Source organism: Falco cherrug, chromosome 3 (assembly GCF_023634085.1).
Source record: "Falco cherrug isolate bFalChe1 chromosome 3, bFalChe1.pri, whole genome shotgun sequence".
NCBI lineage: Eukaryota > Metazoa > Chordata > Aves > Falconiformes > Falconidae > Falco > Falco cherrug.
Window position 1 is genome coordinate 75,732,452 of NC_073699.1, and position 27,921 is coordinate 75,760,372.

Here is a 27,921-nt window from a genome sequence, read left to right on the forward strand (position 1 = left end):
CACTCCTGAGCCAGCACAGCTGACTTGCTTTGCAGGGAGCCACCCCTGTATGGAGGAGGACAGGTTCTTCTCTCCTGTGAACAAGCTGAGTTGACTGACCTGGCTGAAGCACCTGTTGTCTTCTGCCCTCCACCATGGGCTGGAGGGCACTGCACTCTTCTGGCTGCATCCTGTGAAGAGGAGGACAAAGACCAACCAGCAGGACAGCGGCCTGTTCTTCAAGAAACCCAGTTCCTTTCATTTGAAGCCATTAAGAAAAGCAGAGAGCAGTGTCAATATATGTGTTTCACCTCCAGTCATAGTTTCAGGAATGAGATACAGTATGGCCCTTTCCTTGTGATCCCATCATCCCTGGTATGACATAGGACAAGTCTGTAATTCTCCAAATATTTTCAGAATGACATTTACAGAGGATTGCAGCTAAAGGCAACTAACCGTGAACACCAAATTTGTTCTCAAATCTTGCCTTACAATATACCATGCTATTAGGATTAACTACATTATTTTCTGACTCTTTTTAGTACTGAAGAAAACACTGGTGTGAAAACTCTTACTCTAGTGATTCTAAGGCAATATCGCACCAGCATTAATCATACTTATTTTTTCAGTCAGCTTCTACTTTGTAGTCAAAGCAAAATATACAGTGATCACAATTACTCTCGGTTGTGTGACAAGCCTAAAACAAAAAAAGATGGAAATGTAAAGACAGTGGTAACTATACAGCCAAATGCCTAAAGCACAGGATCCTCTTTTGGAAAAGTAAAGTGGTAAGGATGTTTTAAAAGCAAAGACGAAGAAAAAGAAGAAAATTCAGAGGTTAAATGAAATGCTCTCGCTGGTGGCTTGTCCCTGGCAAAATCTGCTTGGACCATCTTTTAAAATATGTGGAGAAAAACCAAAATCCTTTTACAAGGTCCCAATGGGTAAAATCCTTGATGAGCTATGCAAAGAGGAAGCACTGAACCCCAGGCTCAGGATGAGACTCAAAATCCTCAGCCCAGGCAACGCTAATTATCATATTAGAACAGGAGATATGCAGGCAAAACGTTTCAGAGTTGCTTAGTTTTAAGGCCAATAATCAACGGCTGGTGGTTATGGTTTACATTGCCAAGAAATCTTCTTTAGATCTTTAACTTGATCTAAGTTTTATGCTCTGTTGTTCACAAACTCTCCCTGATAAGTAACCACAGCAGTTTAAGCAGGGAAGGCTTTGGAGAAGTCCAATAATCTTTGGGGGCTAAATCTCTTCCCATGCAACTAAACTTCAGCAGGTGGGAGAGAAGTCCTCTTGTACCAGCAAGTATCACTGCAGAGGAGAAACAGGACGTCACTGAACTGTCATTGAAACTGTCTCAGGCTACTGGGAACACAATAGAGGTAGGATGTCATATGCAGTAACTTCCCCACACATCCCATTCTGGAGTGTTTTTATGGTGTCAGGGAGTTTCCTTCAGCAATCTGACACACCTAGAAATTTCCAGTCTGTGTTTATTGGGGAAGTAGTAGTGTCCTTAGCCACAGACTAATTAAAGGGCACAAACTATGAATATCATGTCTGCTACAGTTCATCCACAACTGAGCTGACACTGATGCTCACAGCACTTTTCTCCCTTTTTATCCTCCAGAAATAGGCACAATCTTTATTTTTGTATATACTGGTAGTTTGCATAATACTTACCTCAGCTTTGTATATAAATATTTCACTGAAGTAATATCAGCTCCAGCAGCTTCATCCTTCTCTATTTTGTTGTTCTTGTTGACACCAGGGAGGGAGGATGTGCTGTCCTTAATATTGCACTGCATACTTTCAGAAGATCCCCAAAATACTGCTTTCATCTTTGAAGAAAACATTCAATCTTCAGAATCACTCTGGGGAGAATTACAGGCAAGGTGCATAGGTGCAGAAATGTTTCTGTGGACCACACCAAATTATCTGATCTCATGATGGCCAGGGTCACGCTAAATTTCTTAGCCAATAAAGTACTATTGCTTGGATCTTTCTCACCACACGCATCTCTTCTCTAGCAGGCAGCATAACATTGACAGTTGTAGGTTACTGCTTGCCATGTTCATTAAGCAACAAACAGGGCTCTTTAATCAAGGTTGTTACTGTTTCCGCTGCCTGTGCTGCAGTAGGCATGAGATGCTGACAGGCTGCTGAACTACATCCAACTCCTGCATGTCACCTTGGCATAGAGGTCTACTGCAATACCCACTTCGGTGGAGGCAAGTTCGTTCTGTCTTCATCTCTGAACACCACGGGTTTTCCTCATCTTTCTTGTTATTATGCTCTAGTTGTGTTTGGACCAGAGAGCTCTAACTGTGGAACATCAGAGATGCGCCCCAGAGGAGCTCATGGTCTTTTCTAACCTAAACGATGCTATGATTCTATGGGAACAGAGGGTGCTGCTGAGGCTGCTGGCTAGAAGAGCCGTTAGCCAGAAGGGGGAGGTAGCATTTAGCAAGAGGAAGCAGCTGAGGATTTCATTCTGACTGTGCAAGGGAAGTTTAGAGGTGAGGCGTCTCAGTAATGCAATCTTACAGGAGCAGTTATAAAGAGAAGGTTGAAAAAGCATTTTTCCAGCAGCTGGAGGGCTTGGGCTGGGATCAGCCTGGAGCACGGGGCTGTTGGGGGAACACAACAGTGAATGGCCTTCATGGCAGGTCGCAATTCCTCTTCAGACTCTTTCACAGATTGTTTCCAGAGGCATCATTTACTCTTAGTTGTTTGGTTGTTGCCATTAACATTATACACAGTAGCTAGCCAGTATTTTGTCAGTAATGTTCCACCTTTTCACTTTTTCCAGTGGCTATCTATAGCCTGTTTGCAATTAGTCTTTTTGCACAACTCCTTCCACAGTAATTTCTCAGACCGTGGTACCCTGCAAGCAGGATTATATGCTATGACTGCACTTGTCCATTTGAAATAAAGCTTGCCACACTGTGACTTGTCAGCCACCACCCTTAGTGTTGTTGTACTGTAAGCATGTACAAGCTGAAAGGGGTGGCTGTTTTCTGACAGTCCTTCTGATCTTAAGGTCCAAAATGCTCCCTTTGCGCCTACATGGTTTGCCAAGGATGTGAGTCTTGGTACCGCGTATGTCTCCAAAGTCTGCTGTAAAGGTTTTGACAGAGCTTTTCCCATGCTAGAAAACCAAGAATCAAATTTCAATATTCAGATTTAGATGTCTCTAACCAGAGGTAAATTTTCAACCTGGGGTATTTTTCAGAGACTCCTGAAGCAACTGTGTTCAGCTTATATTCAACACCTTCCAGTGGCTGCAGTTGATTGTGTCAGTGTCATGGCTGGAGCTGATGACAAAGCCATGACATTTCTCCCTCCTGCATTTTAGGTCAGTGCACATGCAAAAAGGTCACTAAAGGGGAGACAGTGATTTCCATCCCTTCCCACATGTTGCTTGGCAGGACCAAACCATCAACAAAGGCTGAGGTGACAATCTGGTTTGGCCACATTGTTGCATTTTCTCTGGTGGAATCCATAGCCATCTTTTTCTAGGCTGCAGAGTAATGGAATGATTTGGTGACACTGGAACCCCTTGTTTGACACTGACCTTGATGGCAATTGGCTCAGCATGATCCTTTTTCAGTTTCAGAAAAGTGATGGTATTTCCAGAACAAGCTTCATCTGTCCATGTTCTCAGATAGTTCTTTTAACTTCAGAACCAGAAGGTACATTCATGTACCACTGAGCCGGGGGCCCCAGCCGTTCTGAGAATACTGCCCACAAGGGCTGTGGGTTTTTCCTGGCATATCAAATGATTACTTGGAGTGACTGTACACTCTCAGAGAATCCAGGTTCAGCTATAAGGCCTATTTGCCACCCGTTGGCCATTAATAGGCCAAGCTTGTTATCCTGGTTGTCAGAATCCATGGTAGGAGTATTAAGATGGTTGATTAGATTGCGATAGGTCTCTCAGTTCTGCCAGAGAATTTGATTCCCATATCAAAATAGTTTGTGTTCCTTGAAACTACTCAGTATGCATGTTACCATCCATTGTCGCAGCACTATCAAAACTAGCCGGCTGCAACAAGGCTTTTACCATCCCATACCAGGTCAGCTTCAACAAGTAGCTCCCACACCTTGCCCCAGCACAGCCACCAAACCCCACAAGGTTTCAAAAGTCCATCTACTGTTTGTGCTATTTCTTCATCCTCTTTAAGCCAGTCCATCCTACTTCTTGCCTCTGCTACATCCAGAGTCTTCCCTCTTCTTGCTCCTCCCTCTCCTCTCTCAGTTTCTTCCAGGTCTCTCTTCATCCAGTGCTCCTCTTCCATACCTCTTAGAGCTATTTAACTGCTTAGCTGGAACCAGCCACAGCTGCACATTATCCAGGTCAGCCAACCCACTGCCCCTGAGGCAAGCCCACAGCTGTATATGATCAATGTTAATTAACCTGCCTTCATTACTCTATAATTCTTCTACAATTCCTGTACAATCCCTAAGTCAAAGTTCTACTAATACCAGTCCTTTGGGGGTCTGTCTGCATGAGGTCTTTTAAACTTACTTCATCTAGGTCAGGTGCTGAGGTTTTTCTTGTTTCTTTTTTCTCCTTCAAAATGTATTTAGGTGTTATCAGTTTAAAAGGCCAATTTGTCTGCTTTCTAAGACTTTGAATCTTTTCTGTGCTGGGAAATGGTTTCTCACTCTCCCACTTGGACTTTACTGACTGAACACATGGCTGCACACATTCACAGACAGAATGTTTATTATTTCTGTTGAGATATTTTGCATAGGGTAATGCTCACAGGGAGAAGCGAATCTCTTGACCAAGACAGCTGCGTGGATGCTGATGTTGCAAATATCTCTCCATGGTGTCTTCAGCTAGATGGACTGAGACTCCCCAAACTGTTGTTCCGGTGAATTCTAGCTGACCACTACAGTGGTCATTTGATGATTGATGATTTAAGATCAATTGATGATCTTAAACTATGTTAGAAACACATCTTAACTATGGACAAAAGACAGCCACACCTGCCCATCCTTTCATAGGCAGGAATGGTTTCCACTGACTATATAAAATTACACGTGGTTTGGTCAATTCCGTAATCAACAACAGAAACTCCTTGGGGAAATCCCTGGCTGTGCACTGGGTCCTTCACCCCAAGTAGTTAAGCAATATATCTAAACATTCCGATAGCATCTATCAGCTCGAGGAGCAGAACTCCCATCTATCAGCAGGAGCTCCCTGGGAAACTTCTGGCATGGCCCCAGCTGCTGGGAGAGCTCCTGCAGTGATCAGTTGATTTTGTTTTGAAGTGGCTAGCAGATCAGTTGATCTCCTCATTGCCAAGCTACCCTAAATTCAGTGTGTTACTTCTTTGCCGATCCATCTGTCTTCCCAGCTATGTAGTGACTAGCTGGAGACCTCCTGGAGTAGTCAGTCAATTAATGACTAATTGGCCTCAGCATGCACACAGGCACAGCCTTCATCCAGCTGCACCACGGTAACGATAGAGTAAACCTGAATTTCATCCTTTTATCACAGCAGTAACTCAAATTCCTTTGATATAGCCACAAAACCTGAACTGCTGACCACTGTTTTGACCTTGTATCCTCGCAAAGGAACACTCACTATTTTCTCATCCTCATATAGGAGTGCTCAAAAGCATGATTTAGAGCAAGAGGCAAAGGGTGGCTTCCTAAGACCCTTCTCTCCAGAGGGACTTGAAAAGAGCTGTCACTTCCAGAGCACAGCATCCCTTTGAGCAAGACATGTCATGTCAGTGTTCTTCTGACAGATCCTATTCAGGCAAAAGGAGTGAGAGAAGGCCAGATCCTCTGGGCTGCTCCTCTTTACCTGCCCCGCTTCAGGAGCATTTTCTAAGGAAGATTTCCCTTTTCTAGCACTCAGTTTAGTACTGAGTTTCTAGTTTCTGTGACGTCCAGAGTGTGTTTTGTGTTTCTCTTTGTGTTGCACGCACCCAGGACAGCAGCTGTGCTGCACAACAGACCAGGGAGAACATAGGGATTTCTGCTTTTATTGAAAGCACAAGACATCTCAGGGTGTTTCCTTACCCATGTCTAAATGTATAAAGTCATATGAACACAGCTACTGCCCTGAGGGGTATGGACTGGTGATAACTTGGCTGTGATAATGAGGGATGGGTAAACGCAAAGGATTGTGTCAAATACAGAGGTTAAGGATCTTTTATGAAGGGAAAACGGACTTCCAGAGCATCTGAGCACTGTCCCAGAGTGGCTGGATTGCAGTTCTTCACAGAGCAGGAAGACGAGAAAATCCACACAGGGAAACAAAAAGGAGCTGACATGCAGAATGAGATATCCAAGGGATTCTGGAGGAAGACAATACCCTACATAACAGACAGAATGAATTACCCCAGTCTTTCAGTGGGATGGTCATCTTTAATCACTCATCTTCAGTTGAAGTTGGTGTGCTCATCTGTTTAACGATGTTGTTCTTTCCTATGAAAGAACAAAACTTTCCAACATACTCTCTTCTCAGCACCAAAACTTTTTACATGCCAAATTAAAAATTGTCCAATTTGTAAAACCTTAAAATTGTGTGCTTGGAAAGCTGAAATAAAATAGCAAATTCCACTTCTCCTACACACCTTGCTCAAGTTACAAAACTGCAGAAATATGTAAGGGTTTTTATTAGTTCTTATTGTTTAACAGGTAAGTGACAATTATCATAACAAAAAAATTCATTAGGTCTTTTGAAAACAAATTATTCTTGCGTTCTACATATATTTGAACTTTCAACATAACAGCCTACAAAGGGGGAATATTTAAAAAACATGTAACAGACTGATAAACATGAGTTTTGGTAGAAACTAATAGGACCAGTGCTTCTAAAGCAGTTGCTTCTAAAAATTGTCCTCAGATAACTCTTCAGTCTTAATAGAATAATCTGCAAAGTGTCCATGAACAATAATTCAACAATTAGTTGTACAAATAATTGACACTTCTAAATAAGTGAAACTGAGTATCAAACCATTGCAATCCAACTCTATACAATTGAGCGTACGATGCCTCAACTTAATGCATTTATACCGAAAAAAGTATTTTACCCTCGATTACATTTTCTTTAAGCATTCCGAGTGGTGACAAACTATGAAAAAAATGAAAAAGCATAAAATGTTTGATCTTTTAATACTAGTAACTAATGAATATGTACAAATTCAAGGCATGAATCTCAAATGCACTGGCATTGATTCACTAGCTGCTGTTTGTCAGCTGCGTTGCTTAACTGCCTACACCTACATATCAAATACACCACAGCGGTGTGGTCACACACTTTTCACATCCTGAAGGAATTACACACAGATTAAGTTATTCAAACTAGTCTGTTCTACTGGGCAATTAGGGCATGTGCATATAGGTAGCTACAGCAGCTTGGCTCAGGCTGTCACACAAAGTAGTAACTCAGTTGCGTTCTCATCTCCCAGCCCACATATGCTTGGCATGCAGACAAATTTTGGCCTCTCAGGCATTTGTGATGGTTCCTCTTCCCCCCTCTCCCCCCTTCCCTGGTCTATCTACTACGACTTTATTTAAAAATAACACAACAAAACACAAAAGAAAATCAATGCATTAGAGACTAATAAATCAATTCAAAGTGAGCAAAATCACAACTGGAAAACAGAGTAGTTGGGAAACACATATTCTATTTAAGAATTTCTTTTCATGTTAAGATATTTTTGTTGAGTAACTGGATTAGGTCGCACACGTTGCTTCAAAAGATTTATCTGCTGTCTTCTGTGTCCAGACTGAAGTGAAACCAGGAGGAAATAAGAGAAAACCCTGCATCTGCTGGAGTCTCTTTTAAACTTGGATGGTCATTCACTTAGCTGAACTGCTTCTGAGCCATGCAGTAGCTCATAGCCTAAAGCAAACCTGTTTGTAATGTCCAGCCCTCAGTAAAGAACTTCTAATTAAGGAACTGACAAGCTACCAACACTAACCAAAGTCAAGTGACAAAGGCCAGATTTTATAAACAAAAGTGTGAACACTGCCCCTTTGTGGTCTAAGGCTGGATTAGAAAGAAGAAAAAGGTTAGTATCCCAGCTACCTGGCATATTTGAAAATGAAGGTGGTTCTTACTGCTACAAGGACCCGAAGACTACTCAGAGTTTTAAAGGATTTAAGCATGGAAATGCACTGGGGTTTTGTTTTGTTTTTTTCTGCTTGTTGGGTGTTGTGTGGGTTTGTTGGTTTTTTTTTAATATATGTAGATCTGTTTATTTTACCGTGCTAACTTTAAAGCTAATTTAAAAGCCCCCTTTCTTAAAAGTTTGCAAAGCCTGTGTATCTGTAGGCTTTCATGGTCATGTATACAAGAAGGGGTGAACCATAAGCTCAAAATTTAAGCTGTGGAAAAGTATACTTCCATTTTGGGAGAACTGAGACAATTGGAGAGGGAGGTAGGGGCTACCAGTGCATGTTGCATTTAGGTTCCTATCTGCAAATTACAAACAGGACCTGTCCAAGGAACGGATGCAGATGCAATGGCTGTAACCCACGGAGGTTCCTGCAGGCTAACCAGGTAGCAGCCAGTGCATTGCGATGTAGAGGCAGCAGCACGGTGACATCTATAATGGATGCAGACTGTTGGGTTACAACTGAAACCTTGACTGAGAAAAAAGCCTAAGTATTCTTAACATATCTCTAGTATGATGAGAATACAACTTTGAGTTTATACGCTCTCTAGTACTCAAGCATGGATCTCTAGCTCCAATGAGAATTTCATCAATCTGTTTCCTCTGTTATTTTAATTAGCATCTTTTGGATGTTTCATTCATAAAGTACTATTTGTGTATTAAATTGGAAGACAGCGCAACACTGATTAATTTGAAACATGATACTATTCTCCCCTCAGAATAATAATACATACACTTATACGCACATGCATATTTATACACATGTATATTTATATAAATGTATGTATATACATGTAGGATATATGTGGCAAGCAGCTTGCTCAAACACGGTGTCTTCCAAATATCTGCCTCAAAATCAGTCTTGTTTAAACAAAACCCCCTAACTTTAAAATAATAATAATTAAAAAAAAGGATAGCATTAGACACCATATAAAACATCAGGGATAAGGAACACAATGTGCTATGGCAGTTGTCACACTTCTCTGTTGATGGAGCATGACCACCAACTAGGTAAATCACTCTAAATAGAGTTCTGTCTTGCTGCTTCTTTTACCTATGGAAGCTGGCCTATCTCTATACTACGCTGCAGTCTGCAATACAAACACATTCACAGAGTTTAAGAGCATGCATAGCTCACTAGGGCATCTGTTGGTAGTGAAAGGAAAGGCACCAACACTGCACACGTCCCATGCAAACACAAGTGCAACAAAGAAGAGAAACTGAAACACAGTAGGAGAATTTAACAGCTTCAGACTACAACTGTGATTGTCCCTACTATGCACAGTGGATGACATGAAATCCCGATACTTCCTCTGCTTATCGTTTTCCTAACATGGCCTTTTCTGCCCTCTTGAACTTCTGTAGTTCAATAGCTAGTTCCCAGTATCTGAGATACAGCCACATAAGTCTTCCATTCTGACTTTTACTTCTGTTGAGTAGATTGCCACAGTAGTTATCATGTTTGAAAATATCTTTTAAGCCACTTTCCATATGTAGAGCCACAGCAACAGGATCAGTTGCTGCTTTAACTAGCAGATTTTTCTCTATTTCTAGTCTCTGGCTTCTGGGTACAACAAGACTGCAGTAGATGTCCTGTCTTTCTTTAAGTCCCTCTTCAAATTCTTTTAGTAAAATATTGGCTCTCTTTTGCCACTCTTCTTCCTTTGCCAGACAGCTTTGGTACAAGTTACCTTCTGCTCCTGAGTGCAAAAGGACTTGTTTTTCTCGCTCTAACTTCTGCTCCTGCTCTAGGATCCTTCTTTCTTCTACTAGTTTGCGAGACTGGGACACGAGGGCTTCACGGTAACTCAGGGTTCTGTTGCGTTCCTTTTCAAGCTCCAACTCCAAATGAGCAACCGTGCGGCGATTTTCTGTGATTATATCCCGATATTTGGCTTCCAGATTTTTTTGTAAAGATGAATGTTTTTTATAATATTCTTTTTTTTCTCTTTCTATTTCTTTTTGACATTCTCTGGTCCAGATCCAACCTGTCATATATGAAGGAGACTTCAGATATAACACATATAACATTGATGGGAATGATTAATTAACTATGCTTCTAAAGAAGCTATTAAGTGGTAAAAAACTTTCTTTCCTGCCCTCCCCAGTGATACTCACTTCTAGTCACATCCCACAAAATCTATTTCTGTGGGTCCATGTTCACAGTAAGTCACTTTAAATGGTCGTATTTCTTTTGAAGTAAAATCTCCCCGTGTCTTTTACTGCTAATACATACACTTCTTAGATTAAAGAGGAAAATAAAATTATGGGGAAACAAACTGGAGGCTTCTAATGCAGGAACTGCAGAGAACTTTCCAGGCCCAGGAAATAAACATACCTCTGCATCTCCTTGGGCTGTCACCAAGGTTAGGCTCTGTAGCACACCGTATGTCCGCTCTTCCGAGACAGGTTTGTAAATCAGAGGTTATTAAACATGGATTCGATTCCATGTGTGAAAAATGGCCGTTGCCTTAGTGCTGTGAACAGTGCTCCCTGGTTATAGCATTACAATCCGACCAGAGGAACCCTCCCCGGTGGGGTCCGGCGTTAGCCCCGCACCACCTCAGCTCGCCCTGTGGCTGGCGGGCGAGTGCCCGGGAGCGGCCACAAGCCCCGGCGCCCGCGGAGAGGCCCAGGCGCTACTTACGGAAGGCGGCCAGGCCCAGCATGGGCACCAGCAAGGCGTAGTTCCACCTGCTGCCTTCATCGCCGGGCTCCCGCCGGTTCGGCAGGATGTTCCAGTTGGGAGGGTCATTTAAATTATTCATGAAGGCACCTGAGATTTACAGCAGAGAAACACGGCGTGAGCAGCCGCCCTCCTGCGCGGCCCGCCGCCAGCTGCGGGACTGCCGTTTCTGCCCCAGGCCCTCACACGGCGGCCCCGCCAGCCGGGAGCTCACCGCGGGCGGGCCTCCGAGCAGCGCGACGCCGCCGGGCCGGCTCCCTGCCGGTCAGCCTCGCCGCCCCGGGGCTCGCCGCTGCTACCGCCCTCCCCTCCCCCGGCCGGCGGCACGGTAGCTGATGCTGCCGCCGTCCCGACGACCTCCAGGATCCTCCGCGCCGCAGGCCCCGGCCCCGCCGCTAGGCCAGCGCCGGCCCGAGGAGGGGCGCGGCCCCGACCGCCGCCCGCGGAGCGGGACCGCCACCTACCAGCCCGGGAGCGCGGGGCCGCGCCGGAGCCTTGTCGCTGTCACTTACCTGTGGGTCCCGCCCCCTCCCGGGGCGGCCCATTAGCCTCGAGAAGGAGGGGGGAAGCCGAGGGGGGCAAACCGACGGGCTTGCCCGGGTGCTGAGCGCTCCCGGCCGCCCGCTCGGGCGGCAGGGACGAGGGGAAGGTTGAGGAGGGGGGAGGACTCCGCACGCACGCGCTCAGGCCGTGGCTCCCCCCTTCCGACACACTTGGTCTCTCCCGCCGAGCCTCGGGGTAGTGGTGCTGGTAGCGGCGCTCTCGCGCGTGCGCCCTTGTCTGCGCCTCGGGCTCCGTGCGAAATGGCGGTGGCGGTAGCGGCTTCGCGGAGCTTGGCGAAGCGCTGGCTGCGGCCGGCGGTGCGGGCGGTGAGTGGCTGCTCTCGGCCCGCTCCGCGCTGCCCTGCCCGGCCGCCGGCGCCCCGGCGGAGGGGAAAGGGCCAGGCCGCGGGGCTGGTGCGGAGACGCCCGTTGGGGAGGGAGAGGGGCCTGGGGCCCCCGCGCGTCTCCTGCCCCCCCGGGGCCGCGGCGGGGTAACGCGCCTGGCCCCCTCCCGGCCCGCCCTCCCCCGCGGCGCGGCGTGCTGCGGCCCGTACTCGCTGTCTCCCCGGTGACCTTGGTGGCGAGCACCCGCCTGGCGCAGGGAGCCGCGGCTGGGCAGCGGCAGCGGCGCCGTGTGGGGCCGAGAGCCCCCTCGGCAGGCTCGGTGCCTCCGGTTCTTTTTTGGAAACGGGGCCGGCCCTGCTGCTGGGCCCCGGGGCAGGCAGCTGGGCGGTAACGGGCTGTGGGCACGGCCGGGCCGCGGGAAGCCAGCGCCGTAGCCTCAGGCCGTGAGCGGGCTCCCTGAGGGGCGGAGGGCGGCAGCGGGTGGCGGCGGTGCTGGGGCCAGGCAGGTGGAGCGCCTTGCAGCCCCGGCGTCGGGGCAGAAAGTTGGCTCCTTGTGGACCTGCGTGTGAAGCTGGTGTTACGTCTGCATGTGGCTCACATCTGGCTAGCAGCTGCTTCCAGCATGTGCGTCTTAAATGTGTGAAAGTGTTGTTTTAGCTGATCTGTAAGCAGTCCTTACTGAAGGCTTGGATTTTTCGCTGGTGAAGTGGGAGTTTCAGTTTCTTTCCACTGTTCTCGCGGTTTGTGTCCATAATGAGTTTGGGATTACAAACGATAAACGTGTGGAAAAAGGACCCTGTAAAATGCAGCTGTAGTTGTCCCTGTCTTACAAAGCAAGCACAGAAGAGATGAACTATTGAGAGGGAGAAAGGCTTAAAGTGTCATCATGTTGTAGATGGCAGTGAACAAGCCCTGACTGGACCTTAAATTTCTTGAGGGCTGTGATGTTCCTGGTAGCACAACAGTTCCGGATTAGTGTGATCGGTGTTTTCTCAAATCTAGTGTAACATTTTTTCTGCTTTGTGGACTTTTGTTCAGACTCATTCTGAACAAAATTTAGTGGCAGCAGAAATTCTTCCACATAGCTTTAACAAAAAAGCCTGTGTGGATGGGAATAGCTGTTCTGGAAACTGTTATGTGGAAGCTTAGATATTAAAAGAAAAACAATCTGCTAAACAGTGAGGTGGTGTGGGTTTGGGGTTTTTTTAGATTATTTCCAGAGTCCTGTGATGCAAAATATATTTGATAACTTTTTATAGCACCTTTGGAAAATAAGTTTTTTTAGACTGAAATTAGTTGCAGGGCATTGTGGTAGAATTGTGACTGGAGATTGCAGCAGCAGATTGACCTACTTTTTTCCTCCCCTCAGATTAAACAATTTCTTTTGGGGCTTTAGGGCATAACCACAGTTTATAGCTCTTGGGTTTTGGTCTTTTTGGTAGTGTTTTTTCCCCTCAGTCATTTACACTTTCTTTGAGCAATACTAAGTAGATACAAACCTGCTTGTTGTGTGCTGTCTTTACATACAGTAAAGATTTTCTTTGAATTGCTTTATGTAATAACCAAATGTATTGTTGCTCACCTACAAGAAAGAATTTGTTGCAGTAAAAAAGTGTATTGTTGCTGGAACATTTTGGAAATGAGCAGTGGCAGGTATGTGCTAGAGAATGCATGGCCACTATGTTTAAAGTGTGTAGTGTCGCCTGCCATGTCAATTAGAGTTCTGCTAGCCTAACTTCAGTTGCACTCAGGCCTGTGGAAGCAATTTGGGTAGAGGGGACACTATTTTAGCTTGAGCTGTGATTGTTGGAGTGCTGTTTTGCAGATAAATTGCATGTGGTACCTAGATTTCATCTGGCTGTCAGTGAGGTATCTGAGCTGATTCTGTATGTGAAATCCTAATGAACGGTGGTTAATACGGGAGTGAAGATGGGTGTGGAACTGCCCCAAAGTGTGGTAACACTGTAGGGTGGAAGGGGGAGAGTAATGCCTAGAGGAGGGTACTGGTGGAACTCCTTTATGAATAGGTGTTAAGACTGATCTTTATTTAAGGATGGCTGTAAAACCCAGAAGTGTGTTAGCAAATACGATGACGCATTAGGTTCACTGTTATGCAAGAAGATAATTTGGAGAAACTAGTATGAGAAATTACAAAGATAGGTTGAGGAAAGTGTACTGTAGTTCACTTCAGGGATGGGGCAAGAGATAGGAGGCATTTAGAAGTGGTAGGGAGGGAACACCTGTTTGTTAGCATATTATAGGATGATCAAAGCATGGATATAACAGTTGCTGGAAAAGGCAAGTATCTCTCCAGCGCATTTCAGGATATATTTCAAGTCAGGCACTGCTGATGTCACTGCATGTGTCACTAGGATGACTTTGTGTTGCTGCTCTCAGCAATCATACATGTGGAATTAGGTGTATTTTTCTGATTGGGGTGAAGAAGGAATACCAGGTTCTAAGACATTGGAGATTTATATGGCGGAGACTAAAATTCTGATTGTTTTAACCTGCCAGAGCAAGGACTGGATACTGGGTAGTTTTGGGTGCTGGGTTTTTTTGGTTTTGTTTTGAACATGCCAGGGAAGAGGAAATAACTTTACAGAACAGGAAAACTGTGCCATTGTGCTTCATTTAGGGATTAATAAATGGTTCTAAGTTGGTCACTAATTAATAGAGAATGAGAACAAGAGAAATATCTCTTGACTTGCAAAGCAATGATGAGCTGGAACAGATTTCCCTACCACCTAATTTTATCTTCATAATTCTTGACCACCTGAAGTAATTCAGTTTCTGAGGATTGCTTGACATGAGAGGCATTTTTCATTAATTCCTGTGGTTCCCATAAAGCTGTCTTCATCTTTGTTTACTTATGAAAAAAATATGCAAGACTACTACAGCATTAATTGCAAACATATTCTTCTGTCAGTGCAGCCTCAGATAGGTCTGAGAGACTAGTTAGTGCTAGTGAAGTAAATAATAGTCTGTTAGGCCATTCTCTCATCCAGTCAAAATTTTTTTGTCTTTTTTTTTTTAATATTATTTATTTTTATTCCCCTGGGTATGAATATAGGAAAGCCAGAACATCATTGCATGTAGCTCTGAAATATGTTGATAAAATATTCTTATATATCTGGTATCAGTGGGAATTAAAGGTTTGTTATAATTGTGGGGTAGCTGAGAATGCTGAGTCTCCTTTGTGGAAATATTTGTTCTACAGTAGTTGTCTTGACCTCTTTCCGTAGTGGCCAGCGGCATGCCAGACTCTTGCACGTAATTTACACTTCACAGTCTATGGAAAGAAAAATGCTTCTACGAAGGTTTCTGATTCGGTATGTTTGTACTTTTTTGTATCTTAAGTAACGCTAGATAATATACTTCATGCTTGAGAGACATGAAAGAACCAGGCTTTTAGTGCAATGTTGTATTCAAGTATGTAGGAGATTAAGTTGCTTGACTGCATGGGGGTTTTTAATCATAGAATCATTTAGATTAGAAAGGACCTTCAAGATCATGGAGTCCAGCTGTAATGAGAGATCATGGAGTCCAACTGTAATGATAGTTTCTACATAAGAGAGTAGGTAACAGACGCAGCCTTTGCTGCAAGAGTCTCTTAAGAATGTTAAACCTATGCTGCTTATGTCTCCATGAAAATTAAGTTTGACCTAGCTTGAAATGTTTGTGATCATAACCAACAGATTTATTTCTCCAGATTTCTACACAATATCCAGTAGTGGACCATGAATTTGATGCAGTTGTTGTGGGTGCAGGAGGAGCAGGTCTGCGGGCTGCATTTGGTTTGTCAGAAGCTGGATTTAATACAGCATGTGTTACAAAGCTGTTTCCCACCAGATCTCATACTGTTGCTGCACAGGTGAGAAATGAGGTAGAACAAATGTTTAAAAAATGCATGCTGTTCAAAAGCTGGTTTGGATATGCACATGATCATCATGTTTCAAGGCCAGTCTTCCTTTATAAATATTGCATATCTAGTCAAAACTATTTTGGAGGGCACTATATGTTTAGATTCTATTCAGTGCTTTTTCACTGCATTCAGTGTAACTTTGGAATTCATTGTGTTACACAAAACAGAAGAGCCATTGTGAAACTGATAAATTGCATGGGTTTTTCATAGCCATGTTAAATCTGACTTTACTGTATTTCTTGCACAGAGGCATAAAATAAATGGTATGTGATTTTTCAACAGAAATGAGGAAAACCTATTAAAACTGTACTTTAGTAGTATAATTCCAGGAAAATGGATTTTCACTTTCAGGGAGGGATCAACGCTGCTTTGGGAAACATGGAGGATGATAACTGGAGGTGGCATTTCTATGACACAGTGAAAGGGTCTGATTGGCTGGGTGACCAGGATGCCATACACTACATGACTGAGCAAGCCCCAGCTGCGGTGATAGAGGTGAGGCTCACTGGAATTGATGTCAGATGTTAAGTATTTATAACACGGGCTAGCTTCCAAAGAGATCTTCTTACTGGGAAGATAGTAAAATAACTTGTTGGATTGTTATGCACAAGAATTTCTAATGCTTGTATTTGGGGTCAACAGCTGGAAAATTATGGGATGCCGTTCAGCAGAACTGAAGAAGGAAAAATCTATCAGCGTGCATTTGGTGGACAGAGTCTTCAGTTTGGAAAAGGAGGACAGGCTCACAGATGCTGTTGTGTTGCAGACAGGACAGGACACTCACTGTTACATACTCTGTATGGCAGGGTAAGTAGCTGTGAGGTAAATTTGGTTTGGATTTGTATTTGCAACTAATGACGATTTTTTTTCTTCCCCCCCCTGGAGTTTGAGGGAGGGGGGAGAGGAAAACCACCACCCCACAGAAAAAAACCCCAAACACTCAACCAAACAAAACGCCAAAATACAAAATGTGTACCTGTTAACATATGAATGAGGAGTCCAGGGGAATGACTAATAACAGTTCTGGATTTCCTTCCTTCCTTCCTGAGGTATTGTACAAGGGTGTAGTCTAGGTGGTGCTTGTTTTTTATCAGGAGTACACAGAAACAGAATAAAGTGAAAGATTGTAAATATAATGGCTCTTGGGAAGACAATGGGTGTTTATTAGTATGCACTGTTAGCTTTGTGCTCTGGAGTAGTTTTTCACTGTTAATATCTTTGTGTCTGTTAACTAGACACAAAAAGAATTTATGTAAACCTCCCCCCACCCCCCCACCTTTTTTCAAAAAATCTGAGACAGCAGCATTGGGAAACTCTGAAAAGAGGAACAAGGCAGTTTTCTTTCACTCATCTTTGAACAGGGAGAAACTAGAGTTGTAAATGCGAGAAGGCCTACTGTGCATTTCTGAGCTTGCTGTATGGCAAGTAAGTGACTACTGCTTTAGCATCTTTCCTACCAATTCTACAAACGATAATTGAAGAAAGAATGGATTCTTTTAAATTGGTAGTAAGCTACTTGAAACCTGAAATGAAGTACCTAGTAGCTAATGGTTTTTTTATTTACATAGTAGCTAGCTAATTGCTCTCCTTCAGGTTCACATATATATGCTGTTGCAATGCAAATGCTTAGTGCTGCCAAACATTGGTCTGATCCTTGAGGGCATGAAAGAATGTTTGACTTGATGCCTGCTGTTTCTGCTGTATACTAGGCTCCTGGAGATGTATTCTGCTTCTCTGTGAGAGGTTAAGTAAAACATGCTTGTACATGTATCAAGTACCGTAGCTGACTAAAGTGTTGACAAGTGTATAAAAAAAAAACAAACAGGTCTTGCTGACTAGCTATGACTCCCCAGAATTAAGTGTAAGGTAACTTGTGTCTCTTTAAGCTAGAATGGATTTATTAGTGAATTTTAATGATCTGTGAGGAAACTGGCTTCCCTGAAAGTTGATGGGGGTGGTTTTTATCTTGATACAGTCCATCTCCTTTGACAGTTTTGAAGAGAGTTTACTTTGGTTTCCGGATTTTTCTTAAAAGTTCTTTCTTCTGTTTTTCTCCAGTCCCTAAGATACGATACAAGCTACTTTGTTGAATATTTTGCCTTGGACCTCCTTATGGAGAATGGAGAATGTCGTGGTGTTATTGCCCTTTGCATAGAAGATGGCACTATACATCGTTTCAGAGCAAAGAACACTGTCATTGCCACGGGGTAATGTAATGCTTGTGATGGACAGAAACTTGAGCATGCTACTAGTTGGAAGTCTATGGGGATGACATGTTGACATGAGAAACACAATTTATATGTTCACCCCCCTCCTTTGATCAAAAGCAACATAACTAAAATCAGTCTTTCCCTCTGAAAGAAGGCACATACTAATTTTGTGATGAAGTATAAATTTAGTATGAGGTTTAACTTTGTCATTGTTCTAGAATTCAAAGTTGGAATATGTAAGAATATATCCAAATGGTCTTAGATTTTTAAAATGTCCTGCGTAAAGCAGACATTGTTGCAATGCTACCAACGTGTGTATATCTGTAAGGTTCTGAGTGTCCTGTAGGAAACAGCCATTTTCAAAATTCTGGAGAATCTGTTACAATAAGATACCAACATTGTAGTCTAATTGTTGCAGGATGAAATTACCAAAAGATGAGTCTAACTTAGCATTACTTGGTTGCAAAAGTTTGTATATGTTAGAATACTACATGCATTAGTCTTTTGCTGCTCATGGCTGTCTTCTATCTGTTTCAGTATGCAAAATATCTGTAACATATCTGTCAAAGAAAAAATACTTTGTTTGGTTGCCTTGATGATTTGGCTTGATTAAAGCCAGGGCTGTTTTCATACTTGCATATTTTGAGGTGTATACAATATGTAAATTGATATTTCTTCTGAGAGTTTTTCCTGAAATTGGGAGTATTGGCGGTTCTCAATAACATTCAAAGTGAATCTAGTTGTTTTAGGCCTAAGAATTCATGTTTAATACCTGATTTTAGACAACTAAGTTTTGAAACCTAAGAATATAAAATTGGGGCCATACTGAGGATATAAATCACTGTTATAAGCTATTTTTGATAAAACTGTTGGTAATAGTTTGAAAGAAGTCTTAAGGTATTGAATTGAGAGAACTTTCTGGAGTAATTTTTTCAGGCAAAAAGGCTTCTCATACTAACTTAACTATGCTGCTTTGGAATTGTTACTCTCTTTCTTGCATCCTCTGTCACCAGCTGTTTTTCAAATGTGGTTGAGCATAAAAGGGGCAATACCTATTTTGTTTTATTTTGGTTTGACTTGGTACAGGACATGGCAAAACTTATGCATTTTGCTTATTAATGCTCTGGTCTATTTCCACTGTTGTGGAAACAGCATAGTTGAGTGGTATGTGACAGCGATGTGTTTATCATCATCATCATCATCATCCCTTCCTTGCTAATTCTGTTAACTTTTGTGTTCCATAGTGGGTACGGCCGCACTTACTTCAGTTGTACATCTGCTCATACTAGTACAGGTGATGGCACTGCTATGGTTACACGAGCTGGTCTTCCATGCCAGGACTTGGAATTTGTACAGTTTCACCCTACAGGTACAGAATATTAAATAATACAACATTATTTTTAATGAGTTGAACTGATTTTTTTTATTGTTTTAAAATCCACTCAAGTCAGTTTGCACTTTTCTGCAGCACTTCATTAGTTGCCTGTGACAGATGTTCAGACTTGTCTGCAACTGCAGGTGAATATAAATCTGAGAGTAGTACTTATAATTTGAGAAATCTCAGCTGTTCTAATTTAAAGACCATTAGTTAACTGTTTTGAGGTGCTGTCTTTACAATACTAACAGGTTTTATGAATTCCAAGCTGAAACCATTTCGCCTCTTAAAACTTATGTTTCCTTTTGTCTTTAAAACATTAAAGAGTTTGACATTAGATACAGGAGCAATGGGATAGTTGGAAATGTTAGGGAATGACTTCTGTGGAAGTGGGGTAGTTGAACTAAAGCTACATATTTAGGACTCTGGTTTTATAGCACAGGATCAGTATCTAAGCTGTGAACAATGGTCACAAACTAAAAAACTTCTTTAATTTAGGTAATTAAACCCTTAGTATTAACTTGTGATGAGCGATGAAAATTTTTCAATTGTTCACTTAATTTTACGATGTTATCACAGAGATCCAATGTTCATTTGACTTAACTAAGGTTTTTCCAGTCAAAGAAGCTTCACTGCTTGTGTGATAAATCTGTAGCTTTTAACATAAGGATCAAGTGCATGAGTTGGTTAGCATTTTTGTTTTCTATGATGACCAGTGCTTAAAGGCTAATAGGTAGGCCTTCATTCTCTAAAGGAAAAGAAAACTGAGTAAGCTTGGACATTCCACACAACTTGAAGCCATCCCGTACTGCCTTAACATAGCAGAAGAGGGAACAAAAATGAGCAAACTAGCTTTGAGATAATCAACTTCTGGTTTACTTCAAAATCTTGAACAAAGTAATTGCTGAAGGTCCACATAGTCTTTGTAAAATTCTCCTGACTTATTGATGGGTGCAGATCTCTTCCAGTTCTAATATCTTTAGATATTCTGGGTGTTCCAAATCAACTTGCTTACCTTTTGGAAAGAGTGAAAGGAATAACAGGACTTGTTTCTAAGCAGTCCTGGAGGGCAGTTCCTAGTGGTACGATTAAGGTGGAATAAAATCCACCTCTGTGACTGATTTGCATTATTTTAAGATGACCTTGTTTGTTTAATCCTGATCATTCTGAAGCTGTCTAGATAATTATCTCATTTGATGGTATTTTCTTTCTTGACAGGTATCTATGGGGCTGGCTGCCTTATAACGGAAGGATGTCGTGGAGAGGGAGGTATTCTAATTAACAGTCAAGGGGAAAGATTTATGGAGAGATACGCACCTGTTGCTAAGGATCTGGCTTCCAGGGATGTAGTGTCTCGTTCTATGACCATAGAAATCCGTGAAGGAAGGTTAGTTAAATACTCTTAATGAAGCTGCAGAATAAATAATTTATACTAGACTGTGTACAGTGCAATAGTTCATTTGATAAACACCTGACAATTCGTGGGAGTGAGCTTTAATAACTGTTAGCTGAATTCAGCATGCACGGCAGGGCAGAAATTTTCCTTGTAAATTTCTAATGATACTGAGGGAACACAAGATGTTAGGAGCCTCCTGTCTGAATTTGGTGCATTTAGACAGTTGCTCAAAGAAGCTTTAATGTATAAGCTCATACTGCAAACAATGGAGGTAACTTAGTGCTCTGTTCTCTTGACTAACTCTTTGATTTTTACATATTTCTGCAGAGATAGTGGGGTTTAAATACTGTGAATTATTGTGAAAAGAAAGGTGGGAGGTGAAAAATAAGCTTAAATGCTGCCAGCTTCAGCAGTCTTTTCAATATACTAGATGGTCATTTTTGTCAGATAACTTTTGAAAAAAATAGGGGTGTTTTCCTGACAAATGAAATAAATTGGATCAGAAATATTACTAGTGTTTGCAGAATTCCAGTTACGTATTTCAATTGGTGGATTGCTTTTTTTTTTTTTTTTTTTGGTAGGGGTTGTGGTCCTGAAAAAGACCATGTATACTTGCAGTTGCACCACCTACCACCACAGCAGCTAGCAACCCGTCTCCCAGGAATTTCGGAAACAGCTATGATATTTGCTGGAGTTGATGTCACTAAAGAGCCTATTCCTGTTCTGCCTACTGTGCATTATAATATGGGAGGTATTCCTACTAACTACAAAGGACAGGTAAGTAATATACGTAACTTCTCCTATTTCTTTATCATAATAATAGGAAAACATTTTCCAGATATAAAAGCATTAATGATGATTTTTATAAATGTGAGGATGATGAATAACAATAATAATATTAAATTAATGATTTCAGAGTACTTAAAGCACACAGTCTGATTTGTTTTTTTTAATAACTTGAAAACCATGTTCCAGTCCATCTGGAGATGGGAGTTCCAAGAAAATTCTAAAATGAAGTCACTATTGTGTCTGACAACAATTCTGTTATATCAAGTTTAGGATGATATAGTTGAACAAAGACTCTACTAAGTCTATAACTCAATGTATATTAACTCTCTGTGCCTCGTAATCTCTACACTGAAGCAGATTCCTCTAACTTATAATAGTTAAAGTCAATGTAATGGTGTCAGCTGTATTTTTCAGTATATCATACTTGTTATTTTTCTTAACGTAAAATTTTGCCTTAAAAATGCGCCCAGTTCAGACTTTCTCCCTGTGCTTTTTTGACTTGGTGCAAGTTGTGATAAAACAGAGCCATGTACTCCTCATAAGCATAGCTAAAGAAATCTTATGTTTTAAGGCCATCTGTATTTATGCAGTATTACTACTTACCCTTATAGAAGTAATGTATTCATGGGTTTAGAGTTGGAGAAAACTTTAAATTGCTTTGTGTCATCCTTACATGCACATGGTCTTGGCAGATAGAGGTTTGCAATATTATAAACTGTTTAAGAAATGAGTATTAATTGACTGTCTGAAATTATAGGTCATTACACATGTGAATGGTGAGGATAAAGTCGTACCTGGTTTATATGCTTGTGGGGAAGCAGCCTCTGCATCTGTCCATGGCGCAAATCGACTTGGAGCAAACTCACTTCTGGATTTAGTGGTTTTTGGTCGTGCTTGTGCCCTTACTATTGCAGAGACATGCAAGCCTGGTAAGTCTCGCTTTTTCAGAGACACTTGCCTTTATGATTTCATTTCCACTCAACAAAGAGTTGCTACCCGATTCAAATTCAGAATGCTAGACATAGACTCTTATTCATTAGAAAAGGCAGAAATCTGTGTTTATGCTTTTTATAGGCATGTTCTTTGCTATGCAAATGTTTGATATTAACATTTGCTTTGTGAGTTTAAAACTTTTTAAAACTAGAATTAGGTCAATGCTATTGACAAAAACAGTTGAGACTTTTCACAAACTAACAAAACAGAATATTGAATATGGAGACTTACTTCTCTACATCCTGCATGCATTTTCTACATTCAAAAGGTACTCTGTCTTACACTTCACATGTGTGTATGGTGGAATTTGCTGCCACCTTGTTGATTTATAAGGTAAACTGCAAATGTGAGTGATAAGTGATAGATATTAAAATCCTAACGTCTCATTCTATATATGTAGATTATCACTGCTGAATATTATTTTTAAATAATCTGGTTCAGAACAGTTACTGAGCTGAGAAAACAAAACAACCCCACCCAACCCCCTGACAAAATACTGTAAGGGGCAGTTATATTGCCAGAGCAGCTGAAGTCTATAGTAGTAATCTATTTTCTCATTGCTTAATGTCCAAATTAATAAGACTGTTTTATCAGTCTGCCTACACAAAGTGCACAGAGTGATGGTTCCTGATGGAATCAGTTTAGATCTAGCAGTTGCCTGTTGGCTCTGGCTTTGTGCAAACATATATTTGGATCTTTCTGTGGCTTCTTTGAGTTTGAAGTTGCAGGAGGGTTTTCATTAGTCTGAATGTGAAGTTACAAGTGAGATGCGGTGTGCTGGTAAGATGTTGTGTTTGATTTGTTATCCGTTAACAGATGGGTTCCAGTATTAGAGGTAAGATGCAGAGCTCGCATGTAACTGCCAAGCTTATCAACTGGTCCCTTAACAGATCCAAGAAAGGGCGGGAGGTTTGGAGCTGAGGAAGCAACGAAAGTACAGGAGAAAGTGGTAGGAAGGCACAGGCTTATTCCGTAGTTTAGAAGAATTTGCATCAAGTACTGTTTTTAAGGAATTAACAGTAGAATTTAGCCAGACTATTAAGTTTCCTGTGAACTGTCACAGGAAAGAATGCAAGTCATATATTCCATTAAGAACTCTATAACATTTAAGTGTATGGATACTATCGGTGGGAGTTCAGGGAAGTTTTATAGTTAACCTGTAAGTCAGAGGAAGAAAACTGATTGTTTTAGTCAAGTCTGACTTTTACTAGTTGCTAGTCTATGAACGTGCCAGAAACCAAACCCAAACCCAACCTACTAAACTTACTGAAACTTTCTTACTAGGAGAGCCAGTTCCCTCCATTAAACCAAATGCTGGTGAAGAGTCAGTTGCTAATCTTGACAAATTAAGATTTGCTAATGGAACCATAAGAACTTCAGAAGTGCGACTTAACATGCAGAAGGTAAGCCTGGTGAAGCTCTCAAGTGTGAGGTGAGAGAAGCTGAAAGCAACAGGGGTTTTGGTCACTTTGTGAAGTACACTTCAAGATTTGCCTTGCAGAAGTAAAAGCAGCGTGAGAAGACTGCTCAGCAAAGGCTGTACCAGTTTCATTAGTTTCTTTTTCCTGTCGTGGTTATTCCTCTTGGGTAGTTTACCTACTGTATAATAGAGTGGGATTTTCTCTGTTTGAGGTGAGCAGGAGGTTTTTTCCTCAGGCTGCAAACTTATTTGAAGTCAAAACAGCTCTACATCAAGCTCTGCTGGAACTAATGAAGTTACATTGGATGTTACGCATGTGCAGTACATGAAACTGATTTTGTTTTACTGTCTTGCAGGCAATGCAAAACCATGCTGCTGTATTTCGTACTGGTTCTGTACTCCAAGAAGGCTGTGAAAAACTTAGCCAAATTTATAGTGATCTGGCTCATCTAAAGACATTTGACAGAGGTAATTTGATAGCAAAGAATACATCTTGGCCAGAGTACTTGCTGAGAAAAAGTGTTGTGGTTTGGGGTTTTTTTTCTTTCTTTTTTCTTCTGTAAACCTTTTTAAACTTTGGCTAAAGACTGACCATTTTGAATCTCTCAAAATATTTTTTAGAGCCCGACTAAACATTGTAATTTGCAAAGTACTTGGTCTTACCGGTCACTTTTTGCTAGCATACTCTTTAAAGACGCAGAGACTGAAATCGGATTTAACTGTATAAGGTACTAACTGCTGTTCTCTCAGAACATAATCCAAAGTTGTTCCTATACCAAGATAAACTTTGTTAGTATCTTCTGAAAAGGCCAGGGAGTTGCAAAAAGGCAGCCAGACTATTCATAGGCTGAGCACTCAGTTCTTGTTCTTTAGCTGAGCAGATAGCACTGCACACAGATATTGCCATGCTTTGCAGTGTATCTTAGGAGAACTTGGTTAATTAAGTACAGCTGATTATGTACCTTTTTTCTACTTGCATTGTTTATTTCTCTCCAACTACTGCTATTGGATGTATCCTAATGCTGAAGGTAGAGCTGGCTTTCTGGGACAGCTGTCACCAAGCATCAAGAAAAGTGTTACAGTAGCTTAAGAGTGTAGGGAATCAAAAAGAAGATACATTCATGCAGGTGAACTTGGGTCCACCTTAGAGATACTTAAATGAAGAACTACCTTGTATAACTAGCAGGTTTGGTTTTCTCTCTCAGGGTGGGTTGGAAAGGATCTGCTAAGGATCTACTTAAAAGAGCTACCATCTAGCCCAGATCTTGTAATCTGAAACAAGGTATGGTGACTGAATTGTAGCTATAATATAAAGCAGGTGAGAATCTATGGTGTAATTTTATCTCAGTAGTACACATGCAACATCTGGTAGACATGGTAGACAACACAGAGACATCTGGTAGAACTACTGAATTTGTCTAAGATTCGTTATGATTTTTGGGGTATAGGAATTGTTACTGAGCGTTGCAGGCAATAGTAATTCAGTATTGCAGAGTACTGTGACTGCGGTAGGGTAGAGTATTGGCTAGTTCGAATCTTAAGTTTCAGCAATAGGACAGAAGTAAATTGAGGAATAATTTGTTTGTAGAACAACTTCCATAGTGTTTTAATATTTTACTAGGTATTGTGTGGAACACTGACTTGGTGGAGACCCTTGAACTGCAAAACCTGATGCTTTGTGCTCTACAAACCATTTATGGTGCGGAGGCTCGCAAAGAATCCCGGGGTGCTCATGCCAGAGAGGACTATAAGGTATAAATATTTTCTGTGACATGGATGTAGGATTGAATTTCCTTGTTATGTGTCCTCAGATGGATTACTTAAAAAGTTTTAATTTCTTCAGAGTATAGCCTTCAGAATCTTGAGTTAAGATTAGTGTAGTATTTGTTTGGGGTCCCATCTGCTCTGTCCTCGTTTGTTATATATAAAATGATCAATACATACAACATTGCATAACAGTCTTGAGAGAAGAGTTCCATGTGTGTATCTGATTAAAGAGGTCTAAACTAGGACTATAGTAATAATAAGGTCGTGAATACGTAAACAGGACTTCAAGCGGAATGGTTGTCCTATGCAGGGAGCAATACCTTAAAGTCCTTGCTAAGCCTCAGTATTTAAAATTTGACTTAGGTAGTGTTAAGATAAAACTTGCTGGCTATTAGGAAACGCATTGTGTTACAGCTGTAATTGGAACACAACTAATAATGTGGTTGTAAAGTGAGTTGCAGATGTAATTTTTGGTCTATACTAACCTAATTTTTCCTTAGTTACGGATAGATGAGTTTGACTATTCTAAGCCACTCCAAGGCCAACAGCGGAAGCCATTTGAAGAGCACTGGAGAAAGCACACCCTTTCATATGTGGATATACAATCTGGGAAGGTACGTTGAGCCTGATGCTTGTGAGTCTTTCTCACTGTCAACAGACAGCTGGTGTCATAGACTGCTCTTGATACTATGACAATAGTGCAAATGATTGTCGCTGTCTGAGGTACTTCATATAGTTCAGTGTACCTAGAGCAAAAAATTGAATGTTTATTCTGTTGTTGAGCAGCAGGCATAACTGGGAGAAGTTGCTGCTGATCTTTGGGAAGTGACTGATTTGAGTTGGAATTGTTTTTCCCCTTGTTATCAGGCTAGTTCAAAGCTTTTTCTTCTCCTCTGATGATTGTAGAACCTGTTGTTGGTGTTTAGCACAAAGTTTTTATGGTATTTCAAAGATAGAACTGAAGTCAGACCCTATAAAAATCTTGAGTGTTGTGTATTTTATCCCATTCTTTGAATCCTTTTTGTTTCCTCTTCTCCATTCTCCAGCTTCCTTGAATCTAGTTTGGGGACAAGTGAGAACACTTCTTCGTGAATAGCTGCTGAGGACAGGAAGATAGGGTGACTCAGTTCAGTCTCCTGACTGATACATTGGGTTCTCTATCTCCAAGACTTTCCTAACTTAAAGAACTAGGAGCTAGCAACCTTAGCCATAACTTTATTTTTGTCAAAAAGGCCTTTTTCAAGTACTGGTCTTCTGATACTACTTCTGGTCAGGCTTTGCATTTAAGGAACTCAGTCAGTGGTAACTTGGTGGAACTTAAATGTTTCTTGTGTTGTGGGGTTTTTTTTTTCCATTTTTCTATGGAAGGAGAAGAATAATGGAGAAATTAATGTAACATCAATGAAGTCATTCAGTTGTTTGATCATTCTGGTTAGCTAGGCTGTCTTGTTTAGATACAAAAGTTTTGTTTGTATTAAAGTTCTTTGTTACCTTTTACTTTAGGTTACCCTGAAATACAGACCTGTGATCGACAGAACGTTGAATGAAGAAGACTGCTCAACTGTCCCACCTGCTATTCGCTCATACTAGTGTTTTATGTTTAACTAGCAGCCCTCTCCGGGAGGGGGTTAGTGTACATAAGCATAGCACAAGCAAATCACAATAATGTTGTCACTATCAGTTAATGGAATATGTTGACTAAATGCTTCTCTAGCTTGTATTCTGCGCTGGTTTACTGTACAATTATGAAAATGGAATGCAAGACAGCTTATGCTCTTTCACCCATCTGTCAAAACTGACAGGGAAAACACAAAATGTGTCTAAATAAAGTGATCAGAAGTCTTGTATTTGTAATTGAATATGCTGTTATGTATATAATCAGTGCCTTTATTTTGAATGTATAGTTCCATATTTAAGAACTAGAAATGCAGTAGCTTTAGACAAGACTGAGATGCTGAATTTTACGAAAATGTGCTAGTAACTTTTTTCCTAAAGCTAAAATTGTAAAAATGTCATACTGTTGTTTTATTGGAGGAAACAAGATAATTCTACTCCAGCTACTTCCTCCAAAATATACCATAAACAGTATATAATCTTAATAGCTAATATCGCTGGAACTTCTGCAGCCTTTTTTGTGGCATGTTCTGTGTTTAATTCCTAGACTGTCTTTTCTCTCAGAGGAACCAAGGGGCAGTTTTGCAGAAAACTTTGAAAACTTGAACTTGGTGTGCTTTAGTGCCAAGATGTAACTTGCAAGGCATCAGCTGAGCGGTTTCTAGCAGCATTTCTGTGAACAGCTCCCAGTTCTTGGGCGACTGAAGTGTACCTGCA

General features: G+C 41.5%; 2 protein-coding genes across 5 annotated transcripts; one reads left to right on the top strand and one right to left on the bottom strand.

The window, feature by feature from the left end:
* Positions 1–6,613: 6,613 nt before the first annotated feature.
* Positions 6,614–11,480, bottom strand: CCDC127 (coiled-coil domain containing 127). Of its 4 annotated transcripts, none has more exons than XM_055704434.1 (3): positions 11,341–11,480; positions 10,790–10,918; positions 7,634–10,130 (listed from the first exon to the last, which is right to left on the bottom strand). In XM_055704434.1, the coding sequence occupies exons 2-3, from the start codon at positions 10,908–10,910 to the stop codon at positions 9,460–9,462; spliced, it is 792 nt and encodes a 263-aa protein (XP_055560409.1). In that variant the 5' UTR covers positions 10,911–10,918; positions 11,341–11,480; the 3' UTR covers positions 7,634–9,459. The 4 variants fall into 4 exon arrangements, with proteins under 4 accessions (XP_014139239.2, XP_055560409.1, XP_055560410.1 ...); XM_055704435.1 differs by lacking the exon at positions 11,341–11,480 and adding an exon at positions 11,043–11,332; XM_055704436.1 differs by lacking the exon at positions 11,341–11,480 and adding an exon at positions 11,293–11,331.
* Positions 11,481–11,527: 47 nt separating this feature from the next.
* SDHA (succinate dehydrogenase complex flavoprotein subunit A) lies at positions 11,528–27,437 on the top strand. Its single transcript, XM_055704433.1, has 15 exons — positions 11,528–11,697; positions 14,961–15,047; positions 15,428–15,589; positions 15,992–16,135; positions 16,283–16,447; positions 17,699–17,847; positions 19,095–19,219; positions 20,444–20,612; positions 21,203–21,398; positions 22,168–22,339; positions 23,688–23,806; positions 24,180–24,291; positions 25,445–25,575; positions 26,091–26,204; positions 27,094–27,437. The coding sequence occupies exons 1-15, from the start codon at positions 11,632–11,634 to the stop codon at positions 27,178–27,180; spliced, it is 1,998 nt and encodes a 665-aa protein (XP_055560408.1). The 5' UTR covers positions 11,528–11,631; the 3' UTR covers positions 27,181–27,437.
* The last annotated feature ends 484 nt before the right edge of the window (positions 27,438–27,921 follow it).